Source organism: Protopterus annectens, chromosome 11.part0 (genome assembly GCF_019279795.1).
Source record: "Protopterus annectens isolate FY-2018-M chromosome 11.part0, PAN1.0, whole genome shotgun sequence".
Classification (NCBI taxonomy): Eukaryota; Metazoa; Chordata; order Ceratodontiformes; family Protopteridae; genus Protopterus; species Protopterus annectens.
The window spans coordinates 396,560,461-396,587,044 of NC_056745.1; the positions used below are offsets into that span (position 1 = coordinate 396,560,461).

The window sequence follows — 26,584 nt, forward strand, 5'->3', positions numbered from 1 at the left end:
TATATATATATATATATATATATATATATATATATATATATATATATACAGAAAATATTATATAAATGAGTGCCTCGTCAAATAGAGAGTGAGTGAAGAAACAGTTAATTTCTTTTGCAGAGGGCAAGCCACACTGCAGCCCCCACATACCTTGTTAATTATATTTACCAACTACAAGATAGCACAACAGCAGGATAAGGGCACATTCACTGACCTTGTTGCAATATGAGTTTGCATAAGAAGTAGCTGGCTAAAATACCATGAAGAAGAATGTTCACTTGTATGAGCATTTGCTCTTTTGACCTGCCACCATATATGTGGTAGCACTACTCTCTGGAGTGGGTAATAGCCAACAATGAAGAAAAGTAATTCCTCAACTCTTTCCAGATATCAATCTTCTTCCATGTGCGGCCAGCTGCAGTACCCTCCAACCTTTGGAGGTATGACACCTACAGCAGGAAGAAGAGAATTTTGGTCTCCTTCTCTCTCCAACCAGCTTGGGGCATGACTGAGGATTTACAGAGTCCATCTCAGCTCTCCCAGGTTCAAATAGAAATAAAGGGTAAGTCTGCAACTGAGACTACTAGGGTATGGACCACATGCCTTAGGGTGTGACATCATTCTGTCTGGCTACTTACATACTGTGCAGCCTCCCTCAATGTGCACAAATCCAGCTGCACTCCCAGTTTTTTCCACACACACTAACATTGAGCTATTGGTCTCATGGTCAAACAGTGTGCATGGACATGCATAAGCACTTCTCATTTCATACACAGCAGTAGGATCTCAGATGCACTAATAAAAGCACTTGCACATATGCACATCGATGCAATCCATAGAGCAAAACTTGGCAATGGCTAACTTGCATGCAAACTTCTTACATTAGACCAAATTTTCATTCAACTTTTTACAGTTCTCCATTTTGAGAGCTGCTAGGCTCTGTGTTTATGTGAAGGGTGACCAAAAGTGCAAATGAATTTAAAAAGTTTAAAGCATGCATACTTAAAATAACAAATATTGAAACTAGACAGTTATCAGTGCATTTGACTCTAACACCGTCAGGATTAGCCTCGGATTTACTGATAAAAGCAGGACATTTTGTAGTACTATTGTACTTGTATATTTATAAGTATATATTCTAGTATGTATAAAACTGGTTACTTCAGAATGTGGTGTCTGGTAATGGGCTTGCTCAGGATCCAAGTGTAGGCTAATGTACTATAAATGAACTAATAAATAATTGAGGAATTAGTCTCACTCAGTTACCCTCATTCTTCCAGCACAGCTTCATATGCTTACATTTCACTACGCACAGTCTTATATATAAGAGAGGGAACAACAGAAATGGAAAGAGGAAAATTCATTACAGGACAGAGAAAAAAAACACGTACATAAGCAATGCTTGCCTTTCATTTGCTCAATTCCTCAGTGAAACATGTCACAGAATTGATTGAACTCAGAGAAGGACTGTGTAGTTAATTGCAAACTTGCTTCTAGGACATCAGCGAGCAAGACGCAGGAAGCTTCCTTCCTGAAGAAAACCACATCCTCTTGGGTACACTGAGGATGTATGGAAAATGGCTTTTTGGAAAATGGGGGGGGGCAAATGAATTTAAGGCATGGAATCAAGTTGTGGTTAACATAAATACTACAGGGGAAAGAACTGTAGATTATTACAGTATAAGAAAAGAATGATTGATGTGCAGGACCATGCAAGGACAATAGATAAGCAGAATCTAATTGCCTGTAGTAGCAGCAGTGGTAGCCTTCTACTATCCAGCATTTAAAACTTGATGAGGAGTCTCTGCTTTGCTTAAAGAATGATTATTTTGATGTAGGAATCATTGTAGGTTGTAATGACACCACTACTTTCAGACATCTACATACAGGCATTACAGAAGGTAAGTGTTTGGCTGGCATTGATAATTTCAGGCAAGGTGCACGTGTTATGGTAACTGTACATATAAGTCTTAAATGTTTTCTCTTCAGGTACTCAATCAGCATCAGCTGTAGCACTTCTTCTGCAGACATGGTAAGCATGGACATCATACCTTTAATACAGAGTCATATACCTTTGACAGGTCACATTAACCATATTATTACATAGTTCTACCAGCAGAAACGATGGCGTGTTCTCTGATGTTGACAGTAGTATGGCTGTTGATGATGACAGCAGTACCTTCACTCTCATGACACAGCTTCAGGACAGTATCATACAGATGCAAAGTGTGCTGGAAGGGCCTCATGCTCCACAGCAGGTGGATAACTCCACAGACAGTGATGCAGGCTCACAGGCACAGCATAATAAGGATATGACATTACAGCCGGGAGAGAGAGGGGTATCACCACATGGCTCAACACCTGTTTCTTTTACACAGCCTGACAAACCTTTGATAAAAAGGCAAGAGGTGGCAGTACCTACTGTTACACCTGTACATAGAGCACTAGTCAAAATCATCTCTCACAGCTGGCTCCAGAGACATGAAGGGCTTTGTCTGCACTGCAGGTCCAGGATGCTGTCACTGATAGGTAGAGATGGTTAGAATACTACAGGGTATATATAAGGAAACTGGCCAGTACTTTGGAATGGTGGAGGCCTGAGGCAATGCCATGATGATCCTTATGTGAAGCATTGTTGCACACTTTGCATCTACGTCAGCCACCATCCGCCTACAAGTAAGGACTTACCAGACACACACACGGTGGACACAGCTGGATATGATTGATGAAATGCCTGATCCATTGCAAATGAGCAGGTTGGATATTATAAGAAGTTCTGCAGGCATTTTTGTGAATTCCACCAAGATTCAAGACTTCATCAGACTTTCACACCATGTGGTAGAACCTCTTAATCAATGTCAAGGTCTTGCAACATTGTTAGGTCAATATCAAGAGGCTCCACTACATCAAGTAGATTATATTATTAGAGCAACATAATATCAGGCTCACATGGTAGCACTTGTTCACACTCCTGGAATCATCATCAGCATGGTCTTTGGGGGACAAACTTTATGACACCTTTGAAATGTAAACTAAATCTTGGATATCAGTGATACAGAAGTTACACACCAGAAGACACTTTGCAAACAAGGGGTACATGACTTCACATCTCATGTGTTTCTTAGTAGTGATGCTGCACTTACTGCTTGTTCTTGAGAGAGATGAAAGAAACAACAACAGGAAAAAAGAGAGAGAGAAGTTTGGAGCAATGACATGTTTCATTATGGAAAACAAACAATGTTTCCTTTAAGAAACAAATCCAATTTCAGTAACACAGCAGTGAATTAATCACAGTGTAGCCTTAAACATTTTACATAACATTTGGTCCTTTATAGTTAATGCAAAGTCTGTCAGTATACCTAGGACTTGTGCCACAGACCAATGACCGCTGAACAAATGATGGCAGCTAATATATGACCAATATATTGGTGTATATGTGGAGAAATGTCTGATGTACAGTATAAGCCCAGCATGCACCACATAGCATAGCCCAAGCACAGAACTGCATTCATTAAGTATTATTAATGTAACTTTACACTGTTACATAGTGGATATTATGACCCATAGCTGTGGATGAGGCATTGTCACTTCACCTGTGCAGGCTGGTACCATGCACAAGCTTGCAGAAAGGGGTTGCCATGCTGCTGATTTCAACTGGCTACCATTGCTATCATCACTGGTAGGATATACAACAGATGGAGCTGCACTGCCACTATCAGTGACCATCTGTGAAAGCTGCACACCGGACTGATGCGTGACCATGTCATGCAGAACACAGAAGAGCATAAACATTCTGAATACAGTAGCAGGCTCATAATGAACTGCCATCTGACTCATCCAGGCAACAGAAACAGGCTTTGAATAGGTCAAAAACGTGCTCAGAAATTATCTGTGTCTTGGACAGTGTGGTGTTAAAGCTTTCCTCAGCAGCTCCTTTTGCGTTATTGACTGATGTTATTAGACTCGAGTGGGAGAAGACACATAACAAAAGGGGGAGACTACTCACTACTACCTATGCCAGTATAGATAGAGAAATAACTATGGTCAGCAACAGTAAAACAATTTGCATTTACGATCTAGTTGATCATGAGGAATCGCCACACCCACTGATTACAGTGTCTTGCATACAGAGAGACACAAAGTCATAAAATATCAGAATTTGCAGGCAGAAATAAGAGCAATGTGAAATAAACATACCCAGACAGCTCCAATAGTAGTAAGAGCAACAGGTCTTATAAAAAAGAATCTACAATCACATGTAGATATGTTACAAATACAGTACATGTAACCCTGTACGAATTGCAGCAGAAGGAGTCATTACTGGGCACGTTGCAGGTGTTGCAAAGAGCACTTCTGGCTGACATCAAAGATTGAAACAATACTAATTTCATGAACTTTAATTGTACTTTGACTAAGGAATGCGGTCCATTCCCATCATGGTATTAGAAACCCAAAAGACTTGGAGAAATTAAAAAAAAAGGGAAAGAAAGGTGCAGCGAACTTGTATGCCAAATGTGAGAATCATTTGTGCTGTCAGGATGCTATCTGATGAGCAAAAACTCCAGAGCTGGAAATGCTGGCAGATTTCAACAGTTTATTCATAGAAAATAGTAAAAGAACACAAATGATGCTGTCCGATAACATTCATGATGCTCCCCATGGAGCCCTTGTAGTAACATGGGAAAAATCTCTCTCACCAAGCACCTTAAGAAAACATGTCACACTGTGGAAAGTACACATGGTACTGACTCAGTAGTGTGGTGACAGTGAGAAATAGATATGCTCATCCACATGTTCTCATCCAAATATGGCAATTCTGTAGAAGAAACTCTGCAGTATCTTTGAGGCAGCCATCTATGAATACCTAATGTGAAAGGTCACAGTGACGATTATATTGTGAGGATTATACATACCTTAGTATACACAGGTACAGGAAGACCATACCCTAGCACCTGATGGTGGGCCATACAAGCTCACCAAAGCCATTATTGCATCCCTGTCCAATCTAAACCTAACCAGTAATTGCTGCTCAGCAAAACTGAGGTGAGTTATTCTTTGCTAATACCTTCTTCTCCTGAGCCAACTAGTGGTGCTCTTCACATTGGTTACAAAAACTCAAAGCAGGAACAGTCAGCATTGCTGCAAAACTAAGCATCACCATAGACTAAAAAGTGGACAGAAAATGTACAGATTGGCTTTTTATAATCCATCTGTGAGTGGCACAGATATGCATCAAAAAGTGTCTATGCATTGCAAAAGGCTGGAAACGAGACTCATTTGCATAAGAAAGTTACAGAGTTTTCACACATTCATCATTTAGATCTCATTATTCCCTTACTGTCATAAGACTCTGTCCATTATTTTCTTACTGTCATAAGACTCTGTCCATTATTCCCTTACTGTCATAAGACTCTGTCCATTATTCCCTTACTGTCATAAGACTCTGTCCATTATTCCCTTACTGTCATAAGACTCTGTCCATTATTCCCTTACTGTCATAAGACTCTGTCCATTATTCCCTTACTGTCATAAAACTGTCCATTATTCCCTTACTGTCATAAAACTGTCCATTATTCCCTTACTGTCATAAGACTCTGTCCATTATTCCCTTACTGTCATAAGACTCTGTCCGTTATTCCCTTACTGTCATAAGACTCTGTCCGTTATTCCCTTACTGTCATAAAACTCTGTCCGTTATTCCCTTACTGTCATAAGACTCTGTCCATTATTCCCTTACTGTCATAAGACTCTGTCCATTATTCCCTTACTGTCATAAGACTCTGTCCATTATTCCCTTACTGTCATAAGACTCTGTCCATTATTCCTTTACTGTCATAAGACTCTGTCCATTATTTTTTTACTGTCATGCTTTGGTGCAGCCTGTACATCTGAATTGTGCTTTACCTGCTCTTGTGTATGACCTGCACACATACCCGCTGACCTTAGGCATAATCATTATAAATACCACTCTGTATTTCTGAGTCAGTTGGACTCAACATACAACGATTTTCTTTTCTGAGAGTATACTTTCAGTGATATGTTCAATGTAGTCAGAATGGCTAAACTCAATTAAAATTGTACTTAGACATTCCAGTGATACTTATATGATCTCTAGCAATACGAGAAACCTGTGGCATTTTGATTATTTCAAGAGAAATTACAGGTATTATAGAAACATATGCTAGCTTCTGTTGCAGAAAATGTACTTACTATTTAAAACACAACTATGTTATGCTTCTGCTAGGATTACAGATTCACATCACGGTGGAAGAGTAGGGATTTTCCCATACATTACTACTTCAGTGTTTATGCAGCCTTTCCCAAGTAAGTTTTTATTTTCTGACTCCTTATTTTGATAGTCATAACCTAGTTTATTTCATGCAATATTGTAACTGTGCTATGAACGGAAAATAGTAGAAAATATATATAAAAAAGAATACTAAATCATATGCCAGAATAAGAAACAAATGCTCTTTATGGCCAAATTGCTAATCATAAACAGCGTCATACTTGGAGCTGCTGCACATAAATGAGTGAGATGGCAGCACAGTTACTGCAAATATAAATTAATCATTTGTCTCAGAGATAAGCCATCTGCTTTAAATCTCTTAAACCAACTCTAAGAAAACAAGATAGCAGAATTATATGACAAATGGAAGATTATGAGTTCTTGTATGTATTGCCATGTGATTTAATTAGTTTTCAGAGAAAGTTGTATCTGTTTCTAATAATTTGTTGAAATATTATTTAAAATGTGAAAACTTATTTACTTTTGATGCCATCTTTCTTTACAGTGTGTTACTGAGCCAGCCAGTTTCATTTTTTTGCATTGTTCCATTGACTAGATAGTCTAATTTTATCCAAAAGTGTATTCTTATTTCGTATCTAATGTATTTTGGCTACAGCTTTGGTTAGTTTGTCAAGGCCTTGCAATATGCTCACTTTTCATGGACATAAAAGTATGGAAAGGAGCTAACATATCTACAGATAAATCTAGGACTCCACAGTTTGCGTTGTCTAGAAAGTCCTTTGATTTCAAAATCATAACACAGTATGCCCTGTCTTCACTGCCACTGTGTGTGGTGATACTTCTGCATTTTGTACACCACAGTACTACAAATATCAGAAAATCTACAGGACAGCATACTTAAGTGATGAACAGACCCTAAGGAGAGGTAGTTGAATAGTATTAGATGAAAAGCCCAATTCCTAATATGCAGATTCATAGGAGATTACTAGGCTAACAGCTTAAGTGGTCTTACAAGCATAGCCAATATAACCCAGTTTTACCCAAAATATGGCCCCCTAGGAGCAAGATGAAGGCATGGATTTGTACCTTTGCATTGAGTATCCTACAGACTGCCCCAGATCTGAATTTGCGATTCCCCACCCATTGATCCAAACTGCATTTGAAGAGGGCCAGGGTAAGGCTCTGTTTAATGTGAATAGGAAGCCTGTTCCAAAGAAGGGGCAATCTCTGAGACACATATCTGTCTCTTCAGCATGTTTTGTTTGAGTCGCTGACTAAGTTTAGATCCCTAAACTGGGTGACCCTTATGCTGTTTGACTTGTGGAAGTGTAGCAGCTCCATCAGGGCTTGGTTTGTGAGTGCCTTGTAGGTCAGGCATAGGTCACCCCTTAATAATTGGTAGGAGACCGTGTAAAGTGTTAGGATTTTTAATATGTCTGCATAGTTCATGCTGTTTACATCCCATATTTTCTTTGTAGGGAACCTCTAACTTTGCTCCTGCTGCTGTAAGTGCCTTGTCAAGTATATGTCAAATTGTGCACCGTACTCAATTATTGATCTAATGAGGGCTGAGTACAGCGAGACTGTAATTTCCTTGTATCTGGTTGCCATACCTTTACTTATAAGTTACGCCACTTAAAATGGATTTCTTCACCACTGTGGACAGATGGCGGACAAAGTTCAGGCTGTCTATCACTCACCTCTGAGTCCACTCTAAGGGGTGTGCTATTCATGTTGTAATTTGCAGATGTATTTCACTTCTCAAAGTGCATGCTAATGCAGTTTTTTTGCATTTAGTTTTAGGCCATGTTTCTCACACCAATCACTTGTCTGAGCTAGACCCTCATAAAGGATATCTATATCATTGGGGGATTCAATGATTGCCCCCAGCTTGCAGTCATTGGCATACTTTATCATCCAGAGGCCTTCAACATTAGCCTTGACTTCAGAGAAGTATATTCAGAACAGGAGTGGTCCCACCACAGAGTCCTGTGGCACACTATTGGTAACTGGCATCTTGCTGGATCTGGATTCACCCACTTTAACCACGTGTACTGTCCATGAGCCAATTGGCTATCCATCTGGTGACATAGGGATTTATCCCCAGTTTTATGAGTTTATTTATAATAACTGAGTAGGGAATTGTGTCAAATGCCTTGGCAAGGTCAAGTTGGTGGTATGTACTGCTTTACCCTCATCCATAGCCTTAGTGACTTTTTCAAAGAAATCCATCAGATTCAGTAGGCCTGACCTGCCCTAGACAAAGATGACTTTGGTAGGGTCCAGTGTTTGGAGGTCTCATATGTCATTATTTATCAGGTCCATGATTATTCTTTCCATGGCCTTACATATAAGACTAGTCAAACTTATGGGTCTGTAATTTCCCCGAGTCATTAGATGGTCTCCTTTCTGCAGAGGGATGACTGTTGCTGTCCTCCATGCCATCGGGACAAAGCCAGTCTGGAGGCTGTGGTTAAATAGAGATCATAATGGGCCTGGTACTGCGGTGGTGGTGCTGCGGTAGCGTTGTCGCCTCACAGTTAGATGTTACCCGTTCGATTCTCAGTTAGAGCGTCTTCTGTGTGGCGACATGCGTGAACGGGCATTCCTTCGTTGAAGGTTGTGCATTAGGCCCAGAAAGCCAGCACATAAAACTCTACTGCCAATCATTAGCAGACAGGAGTTCTGCTGTGGCAACCCCTAACTGGGAAAAGCCGAAAGACACAAACAAATGGGCCTGATAAGTCCTGATTTAAGCTGTTTAAGAGGCAACCTGCTTTACTGTCAGGCCCCAATGAAGTAATGTTTTAGCTTTAGAGTGTGCAGTGGCAACCTGTTCTTTGGTGATAGTTGGCGGTGGAGTGGTTGAGGGTATTTTTTGCGGGAGAACTGGGAGTGATGGAAAGGTGAAATTTGAGCTGAAATTGTCAGTCAGCAAATTTGCTGTGTCTTTCAGCTGAGTACTGGTGATGCCATCTACAACTAATTCTGCACACTGATTTATTCTCTGCCAAATTGTGAAACTGTACAACATCTAACATTATCTTTGCCTAAGTGCATTCCTAGAACAAAAAGTGCTGGAACTGCTTATTTTGTAGTTTGAATTGTCTGTAATAAACCATATGAAGAAGCAGCCTGGCTTTTTATGGATAACTCTGATATGAAGGATTCACAGAAACTTGGTTAAATCTTGACCCTCTTGTCTAACTTTTGACCATGTGAGTTTTAACTCTTGGTGAGATACCTAGTGAATTTGTGACACACACTGTTAAAAAGCAATATCCCTGTGTTCTGGCTTGTGAGTTTCAGTCTAACAACAACTGTGGTCTAAACTAGTCCCCACCACCTTTGGATTCATCTCAAGAACTAGGTGAATTCTTACAGGCTACCTGACCTTAATATAGGAAAAAATAATGCCATCACTTTGCTTGGAAATTTCATTATTAAACTATTATTTTTTTGGGGTACTTGGTTACTTCCTTGGAAAATAGTGCTGGGCTTAAGCTTCAGCTGCTCATGGGAAAACCCACATGCATAATGTGTACAATATTAACAGTGTAGTCATTAACAATTCAGTGGCTACTAGTGTTCATGCACACCACTGAAAGAGCACACAAGCCTCCCACCCCACCCCACCCCCACCCCCAAACACAAAGGCTAGTAGAAGACCTTTTTCCTTAACCTGTCAGCTTCATATTTTGACAAATCTGGGCCAAACCATGCGTGAATTCATACTGGAGGATACATAAAAAGACTATCATGTGCCAAACACAGTGGTCATGTTGTTTATGTAGAAAACAAATACCCTTCCTGTCATCAATAAGATACATTGTGGGCAAATATCTTAGATGACCAATGAATTAATAAGGGTACTGGGACTCCAGGACTCTGACTTGTCTAAATAGAAGAATATTCAGCTAATGCAGACTGGTTCATGTCCCTCTAGGAGTGAGTAAGAAACATGGTTAAAGGATGGATATGCTCCTCAAATGTAAACAGGATGCGTTTTACAACAGCACCAGAGGCATTTGGTTTGAGACAAGCAGACTACCTAGTTACAATACGGCTACAAGTGAAGTATTCTTTTTGATGCATGGTAAATTACCATACCTTTGGCAATGTTTTTACGTCACCTAGTAAACATTTTTGTATTTTTTTGGAAGTGCCTTTTACATGACAGTCCAATCTAACCCCCCCCCCCCCGTTCACGTACAAAGAAATCCCAAAGCTTCTTTTTAGCCTAGTACAGTCTTGATCTTTTGTCAGAGAGACGATGTATCTGTTTATGTTCTGATAGATGGGATGTCCGGCTAGGTTGAAGCCATTTTCAGGGAAGACATTCTGAGAAAGACTCCACAAACATTTTTATGTCCTGTCAGCTTCATAGTTTGTCAACTAGGGGGAACATGCTTACGTTGTTAAATATTCCATAAGGCATTTACAGAGAAAGAAAATATCACAGCACTTCAGTATTAAATAATGCACATACAGACACAAAGGTACAAGAATTGAAATGTTGTTTGTAATCAATACAATACTGGACAGCACAATAATTTATATATACTCAAAATTACAATAGTGTTGCAGGTAATTTAATCAGCTGTAATTAGTAGCACATGGTTAAGAAAAGGTCAGGGCAACAACGATATGATAAAGGCTGCAGGTGACAATTATTGTCCCTTTCTAAAAAACGGTATACTCAGCTGTGTCCAAATCCTGATGCACATAAGTATTTTGAACCTCTAACTGTTGCAGTCTCAGAATCCTGCAGACTAGAAGTAAGCAATGTTTATTCATGTCCTTATAGTGGATAAGTAACTGAAAGTGTCGCTGTACAAACCAGCTTTTCAGCATCTTATTTTTGCAAAGTTAATGAAGGAAGTTAGTTAATCCATATATATATATATATATATATATATATATATATATATATATATATATATATGGAAACATCAGAGAAAACATGTTGTGTCTTTCGGCTTTTCCTAGTTAGGGGTTGCCACAGCAGAACTCCGGTCCGCTAAAGATTGATTTTTACGTGCCGAGTTACCAGCCCTGATGCACAACCTTCAACGAAGGTACGCCCATTCATGCATGTCTCCACGCACAAGACGCTCTAGCTGAGAATCGAACCAGATAGCGTCTTACTGTGAGGCGACAACGCTACCACAGCACCACCACCGTGGGTCAAACATCAGAGAAAACATATTTTATCTAATCATGTACACTAAGAGTATAAAATAAAATAAAAAGTATTAAGTAAATACATCAACCACATCATTTATTAAAGAACAATTCTACTAATCATTTTCACCTCTAACTCCTCCATCAATATACACACTAAGATTTCTGTACCTCAAAAAGGGGGAGTGCTTCAAGATCTACAACCTTAGACTTACTATGCATTCTCCCCATCAAATGTATAGGTCTACTTTTCTGAAGACTACAATCGCATTCCTACTAAATTCAAAAGGCACACAATAAGGCACATAAAAGCTCTTCAGTATGACACAATAAAACCAAAACAGGCATGGCGAATACAGATTTGAAAACTGTCTCCTAGAAATCTACAACAGCATGGCTGCCCTGATACCAAAGTCACAATTTTTCATTTGCCCAGTGAAAGGATATCATCATTCTTAGAAACAATATGAGTTGGATATCTCCCAAATCCTATAGTTAGTTTGTGAGTAAAGAAGTTATAGGGTCCTACTACCCACTCTCTGCAATTTTTGTAGATGCAAATTAATTCCCTCTTTAATGAATATAATTTCAAATCACAAAAACAAAAAAAAAATTGCACTAAACTCCAATAAGTATCAGAAAAAAAATGTGCATTACTCCTGGAGGCTTGATTATTTATCTTCTAAGGGAGTATATAAAATAGTTGCCATCAAGACATTTATATAGCCCATAGCGAAATAAGTACAATAAATTATCCAACAGTATTACAACTTCAGTGAATTATAGTGCCATGAAAACTTCTAAAGGAGTACCAAATACTAAAAATCATAAAAACTGACAATTATATACAAACCTTATACAGACACATATTCCAAATCTAAAGTTAATTTGCTTTGTAACAATGATTTATATCTTAACACAAAGCTAAGGAAGCATACTTAGGGTCTTCCTCACTTTTAAGAGCTGGAGAAGCCATTATGTTTATTTTTATTACTTTCACTGACTACCAACATGTGAAGTTCTACATTGTTCCATGGCAGGAATAGTTAAGTTTCTCTCATGACTTCACTGAAATGTTCCATAATGTCAGCCTTAGAGTTATATTAGTTTTGGTCTATATACCACTTAAACATAAAGTGATCATGCTTAATAACAATTAGAATCAATGTATTGGATAGCACTGTATGGAATACCATTAATTAAACAACCATGTAGACTTTTCAAAAAGAGGCAACTACCATATATTCAACACAGAAACGTTAGTCTTCTTACAGAACGTGGTTCCCATTTTCAGTTGGACAAACTGGAGACCAATATACCCCAAACAATTTGTCCACTTTTAATAGAAATATACCAATTTTTTTAGGAATGCTCACACTGACAGATTAGTCCTGTGTAGTTTAGATTTTGGGAAAAGTCAGAACAGGTAATCATAAAATAAAGTATGTCATTGTTCTTTTCTAAATTACCGTTATATGACTGCTAGCCAACTATTATCTGTTTACCCATGTAGGTTAACCAGATTTTTTAATGAAATCTTAGAAAGTGAGAGGATGCCTGAGGAATGGAGAAAAAGTGTTTTGGTACCGATTTTTAAGAATAAGGTTGATGTGCAGAGCTGTAGTAACTACAGAGGGATTAAACTGATCAGTCATAGCATGACGTTATGGGAAAGAGTAGTGGAAGCTAGGTTAAGAAGGGATGTGATGATTAGTGAACAGCAGTATGGTTTCATGCCGGGAAAGAGCACTACAGATGCGATGTTTGCTCTGAGAGTGTTGATGGAGAAGTACAGAGAATGTCAGAAGGAGTGGCATTGTGTTTTTGTAGACTTAGAGAAAGCATATGACAGGGTGCCTAGAGAGGAATTGTGGTATTGTATGAGGAAGTCAGGAGTGTCAGAGAAGTATGTAAGAGTGGTACAGGATATGTACGAGGGTAGTGTGACAGTGGTAAGGTCTGCAGTGGGAGTGACAGATACGTTTAAGGTGGAGGTGGGGTTACATCAAGGATCAGCTCTGAGCACTTTCTTATTTGCAATGGTGATGGACAGGTTGACAGATGAGATCAGACAGGAGTCCCCATGGACTATGATGTTTACAGATGACATTGTGATCTGTAGTGAGAGTAGGGAACAAGTGGAGGAGACCCTGGAGAGATGGAGATATGCTCTAGAGAGAAGAGGAATAAAGGTCAGCAGGACTAAGACAGAATATATGTGTGTGAATGAGAGGGAGGATAGAAGAATGGTGAGGATGCAAGGAGTAGAGGTGGCAAAGGTGGATGAGTTTAAATACTTGGGGTCAATAGTTCAGAGTAACACTGAGTGTGGAAGAGAGGTGAAGAAGAGAGTACAGGCAGGATGGAGGGGGTGGAGAAGAGTGTCAGGAGTGATTTGTGACAGACAGGTACCTGTAAGAGTGAAAGGGAAGGTCTACAAGAGGGTAGTGAGACCAACTATGTTATATATGGGTTGGAGACAGTGGCATTGACAAAAAGGCAGGAGTTTGAGCTGGATGTGGCAGAGTTAAAGATGTTAAGATTTGCACTGGGTGTGACGAGGGTGGACAGGATTAGGAATAAGTATATTAGAGGGTCAGCCCAGGTTGGAAGGTTTGGAGACAAAGCCAGAGAGGCAAGATTACATTGGTTTGGACATGTGCTGAGGAGGGATGCTGAGTATATTGGGAAAAAGATGCTAAGGATGAAGCTACCAGGTAACAGGAAAAGAGGACAGCCTAAGATAAGGTTTATGGATGTGGTGAGAGAGGACATACAGGTGGTTGGTGTGACAGGGCAAGGTGCAGAGGACAGGAAGAAAAGGGAACAGGTGATCCACTATGGCGACCCCTAACTGGAACAGCTGAAAGAAGATGATGATGATGTTTCTCTACATTAGGATCATATTGCTGTCCCATACAACCCTTATTAAAAAAATGTGTTTATTAAATCAAGCTTCATTTCTTCAAAATGGTCATCACTAATGAGGTTATAATATGCTTTATACAACTCACCAAAAGGGAGCACGTCGATTACATGTCTTGAATGATGACTACAGACACAAAAGGTACTACTGTGGGTCTTCTAGTTGATCTATTCCCTTTTCTACTAAATAAGCAGCTAGAAAATCACAACAGTGCACACCAGTAAATTTCAGAATGTCACACAGGTTACTATTTAAAACCAGGCTGGATAAGGAGAAAGTCACGGTTAGTTGGTTGTCAGGTGCCAGAGTCCACCATATCACCCATGCACTCAAGTCTCTCAACAGGTACTGCTATGACTTTGGCATAGTCCATGATGGCATGAATGACTTGAGATGTACCTCCCTGGACTATATGAAGAGAGACATGATCTAGCTTGCTGAATGTGTGTCCCAGGCAGTTATGTTCCTAGCTTTCAGCAGCATTCTACTGTCACACAGACTGATGCCTTAATACAAACAGAAAATGATTGACTTTAACAATTGGCTAAGTTTCTGGTGTCATTCCAAGGGGATCCAGTACCTGACAGCCTGGGATGACATGACTGACAAACCACAATGCTTTGCCAGAGATGGCCTGCATCTGTCTCCTTTGGGCTTCAGGCTCCTAGCAAAGGCTCTTGCCACCCCCATAGTACCTTTTTTAGGCAAAGCCATGAGGTCAAAACTACCAACATGAAAATTTCATCAAAACATAAATTAAAGGTCATGTTGCTAAATGCTAGGAGTCTAAACATGAATCTGCACTCATTGCAAGCATTCTTAACATAAATTAAAGGTCATGTTGCTAAATGCTAGGAGTCTAAACATGAATCTGCACTCATTGCAAGCATTCTTAACCCTCAAAGATGCTGATGGAGAGCACACCAGCCATACCAGGTTACTCGTCTTATCTATCATACATTCAGACCCCAAACTGTGGGCAGCAAAGCAAAAGCAGGTGGAGTTGCAATATATATAACACATCTCCAAGCTGGTCATACAGTATGACACAGAGAAAACACTCCATGTGCAATTAACAACTGAGAAGACCCCTATTCAAATCATAGCTAGCAATAGGGCTCCAACTTTGACAGAAGATGCCCACTCCAACTATCTGGACCTCTTCAAATCTATCAAGATTCAACCTTTTACCCTTCTCCTGGGTGACTTCAACTATCTAACCACAGATTGCAAGAAATACTCATGCCAAAACTTAAGTGCCCAGAGAATCCTTTATTTTATCAATGCAAATGCCTTGGACCAGTGGGTCGACACCCCCAGAAGAGGTGAAAAAATCTTAAACTTGGTATTAACCAACAGGAGTAACCACTGCAGCATCCCTACAGTGTCATCATCCCTGGTAAGATCCGACCACAAAGCGGTCAGTTTCAAAGTCACCATCTCCCCCGACCTCCCCGCCCAGCTAGGGTCAAACAAAAAAACTTCTCCAAAGCTGATTACAACCTCCTGAGGGAAGGTATAAACAGCTTCACAGGCCCCTCACCCTCCATAGATACTGGCACATATATCCAAACCTACACCAAAGTACTATATGAGCATTTATATAGCTGCAATTAATTAGGAATACCCGAAAGGATGAAATCATCCTCCTCAAGGAAGAGTAAACCTGTCTGGTCAACATCTGCAATAAATAAACTCTATAAGAAAAGGAAAAATATTGCTGTCCAGGACCAAGAAGGAGCAGGTATCTAATTGGAAGCAATCTCTTCTTACCCTGGACAGGCAAATAAGAACACTACTGAAATCCTCCAAAGCAAACTTCGATTCCAAACTGGCCACATCTACTAAAGACAATCATAAGGCCTTCTTCACATATGTCTGCAGTCTCAAGGGAAGCACTCAGATTTGCTCAGAACTGGTGGTCAAGGACACCACATACACAAATGCTGTAGATATAGCCAACCTGCTGGCAGACACGTTCAGTGAAAACTTCACTCCTCTGTCCTCCCCAATCAGTAAAACAGGACATCCTCAGTACCTGCCCCCTCCCCTTATCTCTAGGGAGAAAGTCATCACTGCCCTCTCAAAGGCAAAAAATACAGCCTCCATGGGACCCAATAACATCCCAGGCAGCAACCTACATGAACTCAGGCAGGAACTTGCAGCACCATTAGGCATCCTATTCAACCAAAGCCTGCGTACCGGCTTCATCCCAGCTGAGTGGAGGACAGCCACTGTCATGCCTTTGCACAAAGGTGGAGAGTCCACCGATGAAGGAAATTATAGGCCCATCAGCCTAACTAGCCTGATCTGCAAGGCCATGAAGCAGATTATCATGGACCGCATTGACAAAGACATTGGCAACCTCCAGACACTCAATCCCATACAGTTTGGTTTTGTCAAGGGGAGGTCATGCCTGTTAAATTTGTTCGACTTCTTTGAGACAGTTACCAAGGCCATGGACGAGGGGAAGATGGTGCACACCATCTACCTTGATCTGGCTATAGCCTTCAATACTATTCCCCACTCAGGCAGAATAGATAAACTCTCTCAACTAGGTATCAATCCATATGTCACCAGATGGGTAGCAAACTGGCTAACTGAAAAAACCCACATAGTCAAAATAGGGGAAGCCACCTCAAGCAGTAGACCCGTAACAAGTGGTGTACCTCAGGGTCAATCTTGGGGCCTCTGCTCTTTGGGATATACTTTTCTGAGGTGCAGGCATAAGCCAGTGATATATGGATGACCAAATTTGCAGATGACTGCAAGCTGGGTGCGGTCATCAATTCCTCTAGTGATGTGGACATCCTCCAAGAGGGTCTCACCTAAACAAATGACAGGTGCCAGAAACATGGCCTCAGACTGAATGCTAAAAAATGCATCATCGTCCCCTTTGGGGAGATTGACATCCCCACAAATTATCACAAGGATAATAAAGTCCTAAGCATGCAATAAGTCGTGAGGGACTTGGGCACCCAGATTGATAGCAAACGGACTTTTGACCACCATATTACCTACGTTGTATGGAAGGCTTTCTACATGGCCCATGTCATTAGTAAGGGTATCTCATCCAGGGACAAGGTGGTCATAACATCCCTGTAGTCTTCCCTTATAAGACCCACTATTGAGTACAATGCCCCTTTCAGCATATACCTCACAAAGCCCATCAGCAGCTGGAGAAACCACCGAGGTTCCTCACCAGGAGAATCCAGGGCCTCAAACATCTACCCTACACAGATAGGCTAAAAGCCCTGCCCCTCTACTCAGTCTCCTACAGACTCCTCAGAGGTGACCTCTGTCTGGCATACAAAGCAATCTCAGACCCACCCCTGATGGGACTGCTGCATATCCGCAAGTCAAGGTCTACTCAAGTAACCCACATGTGCAACCTCAACCTGGTCTGTGACATCAATAGGACTTGTTGGCGGAATAGATGTGTGCCCCAGAGACTACCCCTTCTGTGGAATACACCCTCTCTCCACGTTAAGCAGAGTACCTCATGAACCCTTTTTAAGCCCAACCTGGATAACTGGATGGGGAACAGAACATGCACCCCTGGGACTTCATCTGTGTCCCTGCTGGACAGTGCCATAGGGTGCTGACTTGTTGGAACATGAGCTAAATTCTTGGCTAGGCTTGTAAGGGCCTCAGGGCCAATAGCCTAGTAACTTCCTATGATCCTATAAGAAAATTCAGAAACTCATCCTTAGGGCCTTTAGTGATAAGTATCAGGTCTATAAAACAACTATAAAACTCACACATTATACAAGAAAAAAAATTAGCAAGATGCAAAAAAATTATTTTATCCATAGCCCATAAAGGCAGTAGTAAACACAGGGATATACTGCTTCCCAATGCCAGCAATGAGAACTGCAAGACGTAATTAAGGCTCACTCTACTAGGCCTTTGGTTTCATCTATGGCTTTTGGAAAGGGTTGGATTCTAGAAGTATTCTAGAGGCTGATAACTGGTCCACTGTACATTCTTTTACAAAGGACTATATGCTTGATTCCTTCTCTAGTTCTAGATCAAGTTTTGCTAGGGCTATTCTCCAGGGGATCATGGAGCCTTCTCCTTACGCCTCCCAATATAGTTAGCGATGATAGTCTACCCATATAGCAAAGGCTACTGTAGCAGTGATCAATATGAATAATATAGTACAGTTGTGCAAGCTGGACTTTCCATAACAGCAGATGTTTGAATGATCACTACTGCAGCACCTGCTCCCTCCCTCCATCACCCTTGTTTTTTTTAGTTTGTTTTTATGCCAGGGTGTGGACATTGCCCTTTCAGGCTCTGCCTCCCTCTCTCTGCTGACAGGAAAACTCTGAAGGGCTTCATACCCAAACATGTATTTTAGTCAGTTCATCTTGAGCTGCTTTTTAGTTTGGGCATGTGGAAGGTGCTCTGAAGCTTTGGAAGCTGGGTGGCTGTTACATCCATGGCAAGATACAACCCATATAGCTAAGGCTATTACAGCAGTGATCATTCAAACATCTGCTGTTATGGTAAGTTCAACTTACACAACTGTACTTTGGATAAGACCGTGTTTTACAAATCGCATTCGGGAACAGTACAATGTAGTGTGATTAATGTAAGCATGGCAATTAATTCTAGAATTAACTTAAAAAGATAAAGAAATCTAAACAGTACAAGTCATTCAGAAACAAGGTAAAGTCTAGATGATTAGCCTGCACTGTGCTTTCCTGATGAGATAAGTCCGATAGATAACCCAAGCAGTTCAAAGTTTGAAATATGGAAATGGGGTTCTCCAGTTTAATTTCTGCCAGTGTGGAATCTGCATGCGCTTTCTGTTTCCAAGTGGGTTTTCTCACCTCCCAAAAGCATGTAGTAGGTTGATAAGTGATATCCAGTGCAAATCAATCATGCGGTATATAAATATGTGTGTTTTGTCATACTCTAGAACCCTGGCCAAAAGGAGTTCCAAACCCTTGCACCCGCTGACTGCCATTATAGGGTACAGCATCCCATGACGCTTAAAGGATAAAGAATATTATCAGAAAATGGATATGCATCTAAATGGGGAACTATAGAAATAAGGTGAAATAGGGAAGAGAGGGTGAGACTTTAACATTATAACTTTGTATTTAGTAGTAAGTGACCCACAAATAAATGAGATAATTAGATGATGTTTGAGAAAAATTCTGATGAGAACTGGAGAGCAGAGAAAGACACTATGAAAAAGCACAGGAAAGGTCAATAGCTTTTGTCACACACTGCATAACAAGGTAATTTGGATATTATCTAACTGAAAGTTACAGGCCTGAAGGCAGCTGATTTGAGACAAAAGCATCAGACATGCAAACCACTGGGCCAGATTACAAAAGAGTTGCTCTCAGTGTAAATGACTTACTCAAGTCAAGAATAATGCACTGGAATAAATCACATACATTGAAAGAGGTCTTTTGGACTCTGGTCCACAGTGAAAGCCTGTTTATAGACAGGCCTTAAATTACACCTAAGTCAGTCACTTACACCAAGACCAAGTCTTTTGTAATCAGGGCAGCTTACACTGAAGTAAGTCACTTACACTGAGAGCAAGTCTTTTGACATATGGCTCCTTATCTCCTGTGACTTGAACTGTTTCTTGGGAATATGATTTAGAAAAAGATTAAACTATCAGTAGTGTAATTCCAAAAATATGTCTACACAGTTCACGATGAAAAGAAAATGATTATAGATATTAGATATCAGAATGATGCCTATGATTGTGACACACATAAACACAAGTCCTCAAAATCATGTCAGAACACAATGCTGAGGGACATGAAAATGTTAAAATATTTATTTTGTTTCACTTGCTAGGGTAGTCATAATATCACTACGTTTTATGGCCAGGTAGTACACAATCATTGAAACAGATATATTCAACATGTTTACCTGCTCCAGTTTTAATCCCCAGTGGGATAACTATGACTGAAAGCTAAGTCAACACTTACATCATCACTTGACATCAACACAACCACACTTACATGATACAGTGCTTATTATGTCTGACTTGTAAACATTCCACTGAGAAAAGATAAATGATTTGATTTTTCCACTTTGGACTTAGGCATTTCTCATTTGTTACAGTGATTGACAAAATGAAATTCTGCCACACTACAGAAGTCTCTTTTCAGAAAAAGCACAGGTTGTATCCAGACGTACTGGCATGGCAACATATGTAGTCTTCAGTTTACACTGTTATTCACGGTATAAAGTCTTCAGAGATTTAATACATCAGACAAGTTAAAATTAAACTCTCTTTTCAGGAGAGGCAAAGTTAGGCTATATTACCTTGAAGATGTCAATGATGCTACATTAAACGGAAACATGTTTTTATCCCAGAAAACTGAGATTGTGAAATATGACCTAATAGGCGGCATGCAAGGGAAGGTACAACACCTCTTAATGAGATCTACACTAACTAAACTTAACTATTTCAACAACTTAATTAGTGTGTGTCGTATCATAAAAGTTAGCATACAAGATTTAGACTGTGAACTGGCAGCAGGCTTCATTCTATTTTCTTTGATCAGATTCACTCCACTTTTAAACTGTACTATTAGCAGCAAGTCATAAACAGAGAATGGGCATGGAATAATCAAAAAGACACATGCATTATGAGCTCATGAGGTTAAAAATAACTAAAAATAACAAAGATTTTGGTGCTTTATCCATCTTGATTTTCACGTCAGCCTTAATGTGCACAGGAAATGAGTAAGAGGGACACTTACCTTCCTCAAGTTCATCCATGCTTGTTATTTTGTTATTCCCATCAATAGTGTAGATGTAGCGAACCCCCTGTGGCAAGTTAATGTTGTCTGAAAGCGACCGAGTCAAGTCAGCAAGTAAGGCATCAAATGAGCGAAATCGGTCAGGAGAGATGGCATATACAATACCCTTGAAGTAGCGGTCTCCATTGCGGTAGAATCTAACCTTCTTGGCTTTCTTTTCTGTGGTGAGTGCCTGCAGAGTCCTTGTGCGGTAAAAGCTGCAATGAGCACTATGAGTTGGGCTGGGCAGCCCATTTACTCGTGTACCTTTGTTGGTTCTTGAGGCCTTGTCCCTCTCATCAAAGTGTCCGAATTCTAGCTCCATGTCTAAAAGGAATGATGTCTTCTGATAAGTGCAAAGGCTGGATGATGAAATATCTCTTGTGAAACCTAAAGAACATTGCAAAATCAACATTTTTTAGGAAGCTGCTGTTATGCTGAAATAATAGCATAATCTACATTTTGGTGCAATCGTGAAGGTTTTCATAATAGTTTAGAGAAAATAACTGAAATCATTGCAATAATTATTTATTTTGTAATACATCACTATATATCACATGCAAATTGTTTGTGTGTGTGTACTAAAACACTGATGCACACAAATGCACATTGAGATTTTAAGTGCCTGTGTGTGTGTGTGTGTGTGTGTGTGTTCAAAGGTTCATGGGTGTGTACTAAACTAATGACCACTAGGGCCATTTTAAGTTTCGCCATAGCGTGTGTGTGTGTGTGTGTGTGTGTGTGTGTGTGTGTGTGTGTGTGTGTGTGTGTGTGTGTGTGTGTCTGCCTGTATGTCTGTCTCTCTGTAGTTTGGCTACACAGCTGAGAATATTTTTATTTTACACCAAGGAAGTTGAATTTGAAATTTTAAAATCTATTTTCTTTTTCATTGTCTTTAAACATACCATTTTCTGTATATACACGGAGTAATCAATACCATAATCATATGCATTCACAAATGACAGATGTAATGTTATAAACACCATAGACAGGCAGTCTTAACACGGCTGTACTACAATAGTAAAACAGAACTGTACAAACAACCAGACAAGAACACTGGTTACAAATAAGGGATCACTGGGGCCTGGGCTACATATACAAGCAAATTACAAGGAAAGGCATGATCATTTGCAGCAGCTAGCTTTGGAAGGCATGGAATATGTGGCTATTTATTGCATTTGTCTGCTCATTATGTGCATGCTATAGTTCAGTTATCATGCAATGCTAGACAATAACTGTTCCTTCTATTCAGTCAGTAGCAACTAATACTTGCAGGCTACAAGTGCTATTATTTTGAGCCTTTCATCCCAAGTATGTTTTCAAACTGACTTTGAAAGGTTGACCTCCTTCCATAAAGCAAACATACTATCAATCCTCCCTACAGTATAACACCAAAGACTGGAATAGTGGATGTTTTTCAAAGCATCTAATCAAGATATCAGTGTCTTTATCAATTCTTTCAGAATTAACCAGTTCCATGAGAGGTAGGTAAGGTTCTTATAGTAGTCTTTAGACAATGGTATGCCTTGTTTTCACAAGACAAAAGATACAGAGCTTATATTAGTCTGTAGATACTGATGCCTATATTAGACTTGTGATTTCCATAATAGGAAGAGATTCAAATATTACAAGAATGACTGTGGATGGATATCTGTAGAATGACTGGACAATCATCTTCCAGGAGAAAAGTCCCCAAGCTCATGCCAGTGTAATCACTCGGAAGGCATATAATATATATATATATATATATATATATATATATATATATATATATATATATATATATATATATACTAACCAAACTACAAGGTGTCAAGCCTTTGACTAATAATGTGTATACCATGACCACTATGCTAAATAATGTCAGTAAATAAAGGCACTGCAGTCGGTATCCTTTTGAGGGGGTCTTCTGTTAATTTTGGTTTATGAAGTGAATCAGGCACTTTATTGGCAAAGATCTGATCTCAGAAGGTAAGGTGACATAATAATGCAGCACCTACTGCTGTCACCTCACAGCAAGAGGTTTTCTGGCTTTGATTCTCAGATGGAGTATATACTGTGTGGAGTCTGCATGTCCTCCCTGTGTCTGCATGTGTTTTCTCTGGCTGCTACAGTTTCCTCCCACATTCCAAAGACATGTATGAGGTGGACTGAACATTCTAAATTGGCCGAAGGTGTGAGTGTGCATGTGTGTGACTGACATGGAAGAAGAAACATGGCAGGGCTAGCCAACTGGTGATGTGAACCTTGGCTCTAGATAATTGTCACTGTTGGAAGTGAAACCCCGACCCCATGTGGAAAATGGGAAAAAGGGTTGGATAAATGAATGGATGGCTGGCTTGTGGATCTGATCTCAAAAAGCACTACTTAGGAATCAGCCTTGTGTAGAGATTTGACTACAGTAATACATGTGTCAGTGTTACATCAGCCAATGACAATTTATTCTATTAGCATCTTGTTTTTTTTTTTTTTTTGCTTTAATCTGCATAGCATGAACCACTGTGGAAATGAGACAATACTAAGCTATCCTGTAGATTTCTTGTTTCCTTCAGAAGTCACCCTTACCTATTACTTAAAATGTACGTTGTTGCAATGGAATAATATCCAAAAAACATATGTCAAAATATTTAATTACTTTTTTGTGCTTTTAGTTTCCCACCGCACACCTGACCATCAAGCCTATACCCCATTTGCTCCTTTGACTTATTTATTTCCCTTGTGAGAACTAAACCTATGGTTGGCTCATTTGCTCCCCCTCAAGGAGAGAGTCAAGCAAAGATGTCCTATCCCTTACTGAGGGGCTCAAACAGAGAAGACATTCTTAGACATGCTGTCATATCCCACTCTAATAGAAAGGACTGGGCTCATCTGCTTCATTCCTCTTCTCAGTCAAGCTTCATACCCTGTCAGTGCTGAAAATCCATCCCAGCTCACCTGTACTCCATCCCTGACATTTCCATAATTACCTTTTCCTTTCATCTTAAGAAATATACATCTCTACTATGAATTTTGCTTCTGTATTTGTGTTTGTAAACTTCCAGAATATGACTTTTGCACACCTCCTCAGTCTAAATTTCTTCCAAACTCATCCCACACATTTATATTTTGCTTTACTTACACTTCTTTGAAACTATTATCACTAACTTAGCTTTCTTAGATTGTATTTTTCTAAGTATTTTTATTTTTTTATAAATGAAAATTTAGCTTTAGTACAAGTAGCTCTACAGTCTTGTATTGTATATTGTTATGCTGCCTATGTAAGATTTAGTGTATAAATTACATTCATTATATATACATTAAAATTTGAAATGTAGGCTTAGAGTCATAATTTATCATTATGTTTCATCTGTTTTACAGTTAAAAGTCATATTCTCACTGCTTATCTGAGAATAGTTATCAGCTATAATCTTATTTAAAAATAGTGAAAAATTCGAACAAATCTCATCCATCTCTACTTCATAAAATTCTTCTGTCTTATAAAATTGTCCTCCTTTATTTTAACAAGAATGTTTTGTATAACAGCTCTTTTCTCACTTTGCACCAAAATCAGGAGGAGACCATTTCAACTCTTTCACCTCTACTGCCTTTTCGTTGTTTTGGAGATTTTTTTTTTTTCTGGTAAATAAGTAACATTATCAAAAGTGGAAATAAGCCATGGTGGAAAAGTAATTTCATTTTAACAGTTATCCAGGAATACTTACTTTTTCTGTAAGAAAATTAATAAACTATGTCCCTATTTCCAGAGATTTGTACAAGCTGTTTAAAAGATGAAGACAATTAAATGTTTCAGATCTTAACATGTAGCTCATTGTTCTGTCATGAGAAAATAAAAAAAGTTACAGGTAATTCAGAAACTCATTAACAAGATGAGTAAGACAGGAGGGATCTTCTACAGGAGCAAAAGTGCTATTAGTTTGTCGTTCATCTGCTCCCTCCTACTTGCTCCAAGCAGAAAATACCATATTTGGTATATTTGTTTAAAAGCTGTTCTAAAAGCAACATATTGATATCTGTACTACTGAAAATTAAAAAAAAATGTAAATGTTCACTGCAGACTATAGAATAAATAAGAGAACTATGCGTTGGCAGCTACTGTAATATGACCCTTGTCAGAGGAGCCTTTTGGGGCAAGACCTTCTTTTGACCCCTACCCCCTCCCTGAAGATAAAAAAAAAAACTAAACACGGGAAATCCCTTGACAACAACTTTTCAAAAAAACATAACAGAAACCAAGAGGAAGTTTAAAAAGGAATCTTTATTTAAAGTTTAAATTTAAAGCATTTTCCTGAATAAATTACCTGTCATGTGATGCATAACCAAACACATTGCTTTAGCAAATTAAAGAAACCATACAGTATCTGTCCCTTTACCTACTGAAAATAACACATAGCTGAGTAACATCATGCTTTTGACGCATAACGGTTTAAAACACTATTGCACAGAATCATTAGTTCCATGTGAAGAACATTTGTGGTATTGTCATTCTGAATTCACTGTCTCCGCTACTTGTGATCCACCACAATATGTACAACTACTGTTCAACAAGTCATCAGAAGAAGAACTCTGCAATACAAACTGCATCCTGGAAGGAACTAACCTAAATGGAAAATAACAGACATACATTTGAGCAAAGCAAAATACACTGATCTTGCAACCGAACCATTCTCAGAAAATCCTTAAAGAAATCATTTTCTCATAAAAATAATATTAGATTAAAGCAGCTTTGATGAATTAAGAAATCATCTCCTCTCCCACCATAAAAAGCACATCATTCACTGAAACTCCATCAACTGATACAAAGAAACAGCAATGATGAATTTAGAACTTGTATCTCTTCCTCCATTAAATAGTGTAACATTCATTGAAAGTCTTATCAGTAAAAATAATAATCAACTAATAACAGATAACAATAGCTTTGATGAATTAACAACACACATCCATATCTTCCTCCCAATCCACCCCCAATAAAACAGAGTGGGTTTCATTAAAAGTCCAATCAGAATAAATAATCAAGTAATAACAGAAAGAAACAGCCTTGATAAATTACGGACTCACATCTATCTCATCCCATAAAACAGCCAACAAAGTCCCTATCTGCCCCATAGAGCAACAACAATAACCAGTACTGGTAGCAATGATAGGAAGATACCCCACAATTTTGTCTGTAAGCCATTCCTTACAAATCAGTTACCACTTCTTATCAGAATTGCAGACAAATCCAGAAGTAATAATCCAACAGGGAGATTTAAATTATTAGTACTGTTAACTTGAGTCATTGACAGAAAAGAGAATGTGAATCAATATACTTTTTTTCTGAAGTAAAGAAGTCTAATTATTGTCATTATTTAATTAAGTGCAATTCACCTCCTGCCTTATAAAAAGGTAATTTGGTACTTGTCTGCAAAGCCAAACTGCATTTGTGCATTACATTTTAATTTGACA

General features: G+C 39.2%; 1 protein-coding gene across 4 annotated transcripts in view; it reads right to left on the minus strand.

Annotated features, from left to right (window-relative positions):
* DCX (doublecortin) overlaps positions 1-26,584 on the minus strand; it is a 770,468-nt gene that overhangs the window by 663,003 nt on the left and 80,881 nt on the right. For all 4 annotated transcript variants that reach the window (XM_044087890.1, XM_044087889.1, XM_044087888.1 and 1 more), the window contains exon 2: positions 21,104-21,532. In XM_044087890.1, the coding sequence (XP_043943825.1) occupies positions 21,104-21,467 (364 nt within the window). In that variant the 5' untranslated portion in view covers positions 21,468-21,532. The remainder of the gene's footprint in view (positions 1-21,103; positions 21,533-26,584) is intronic.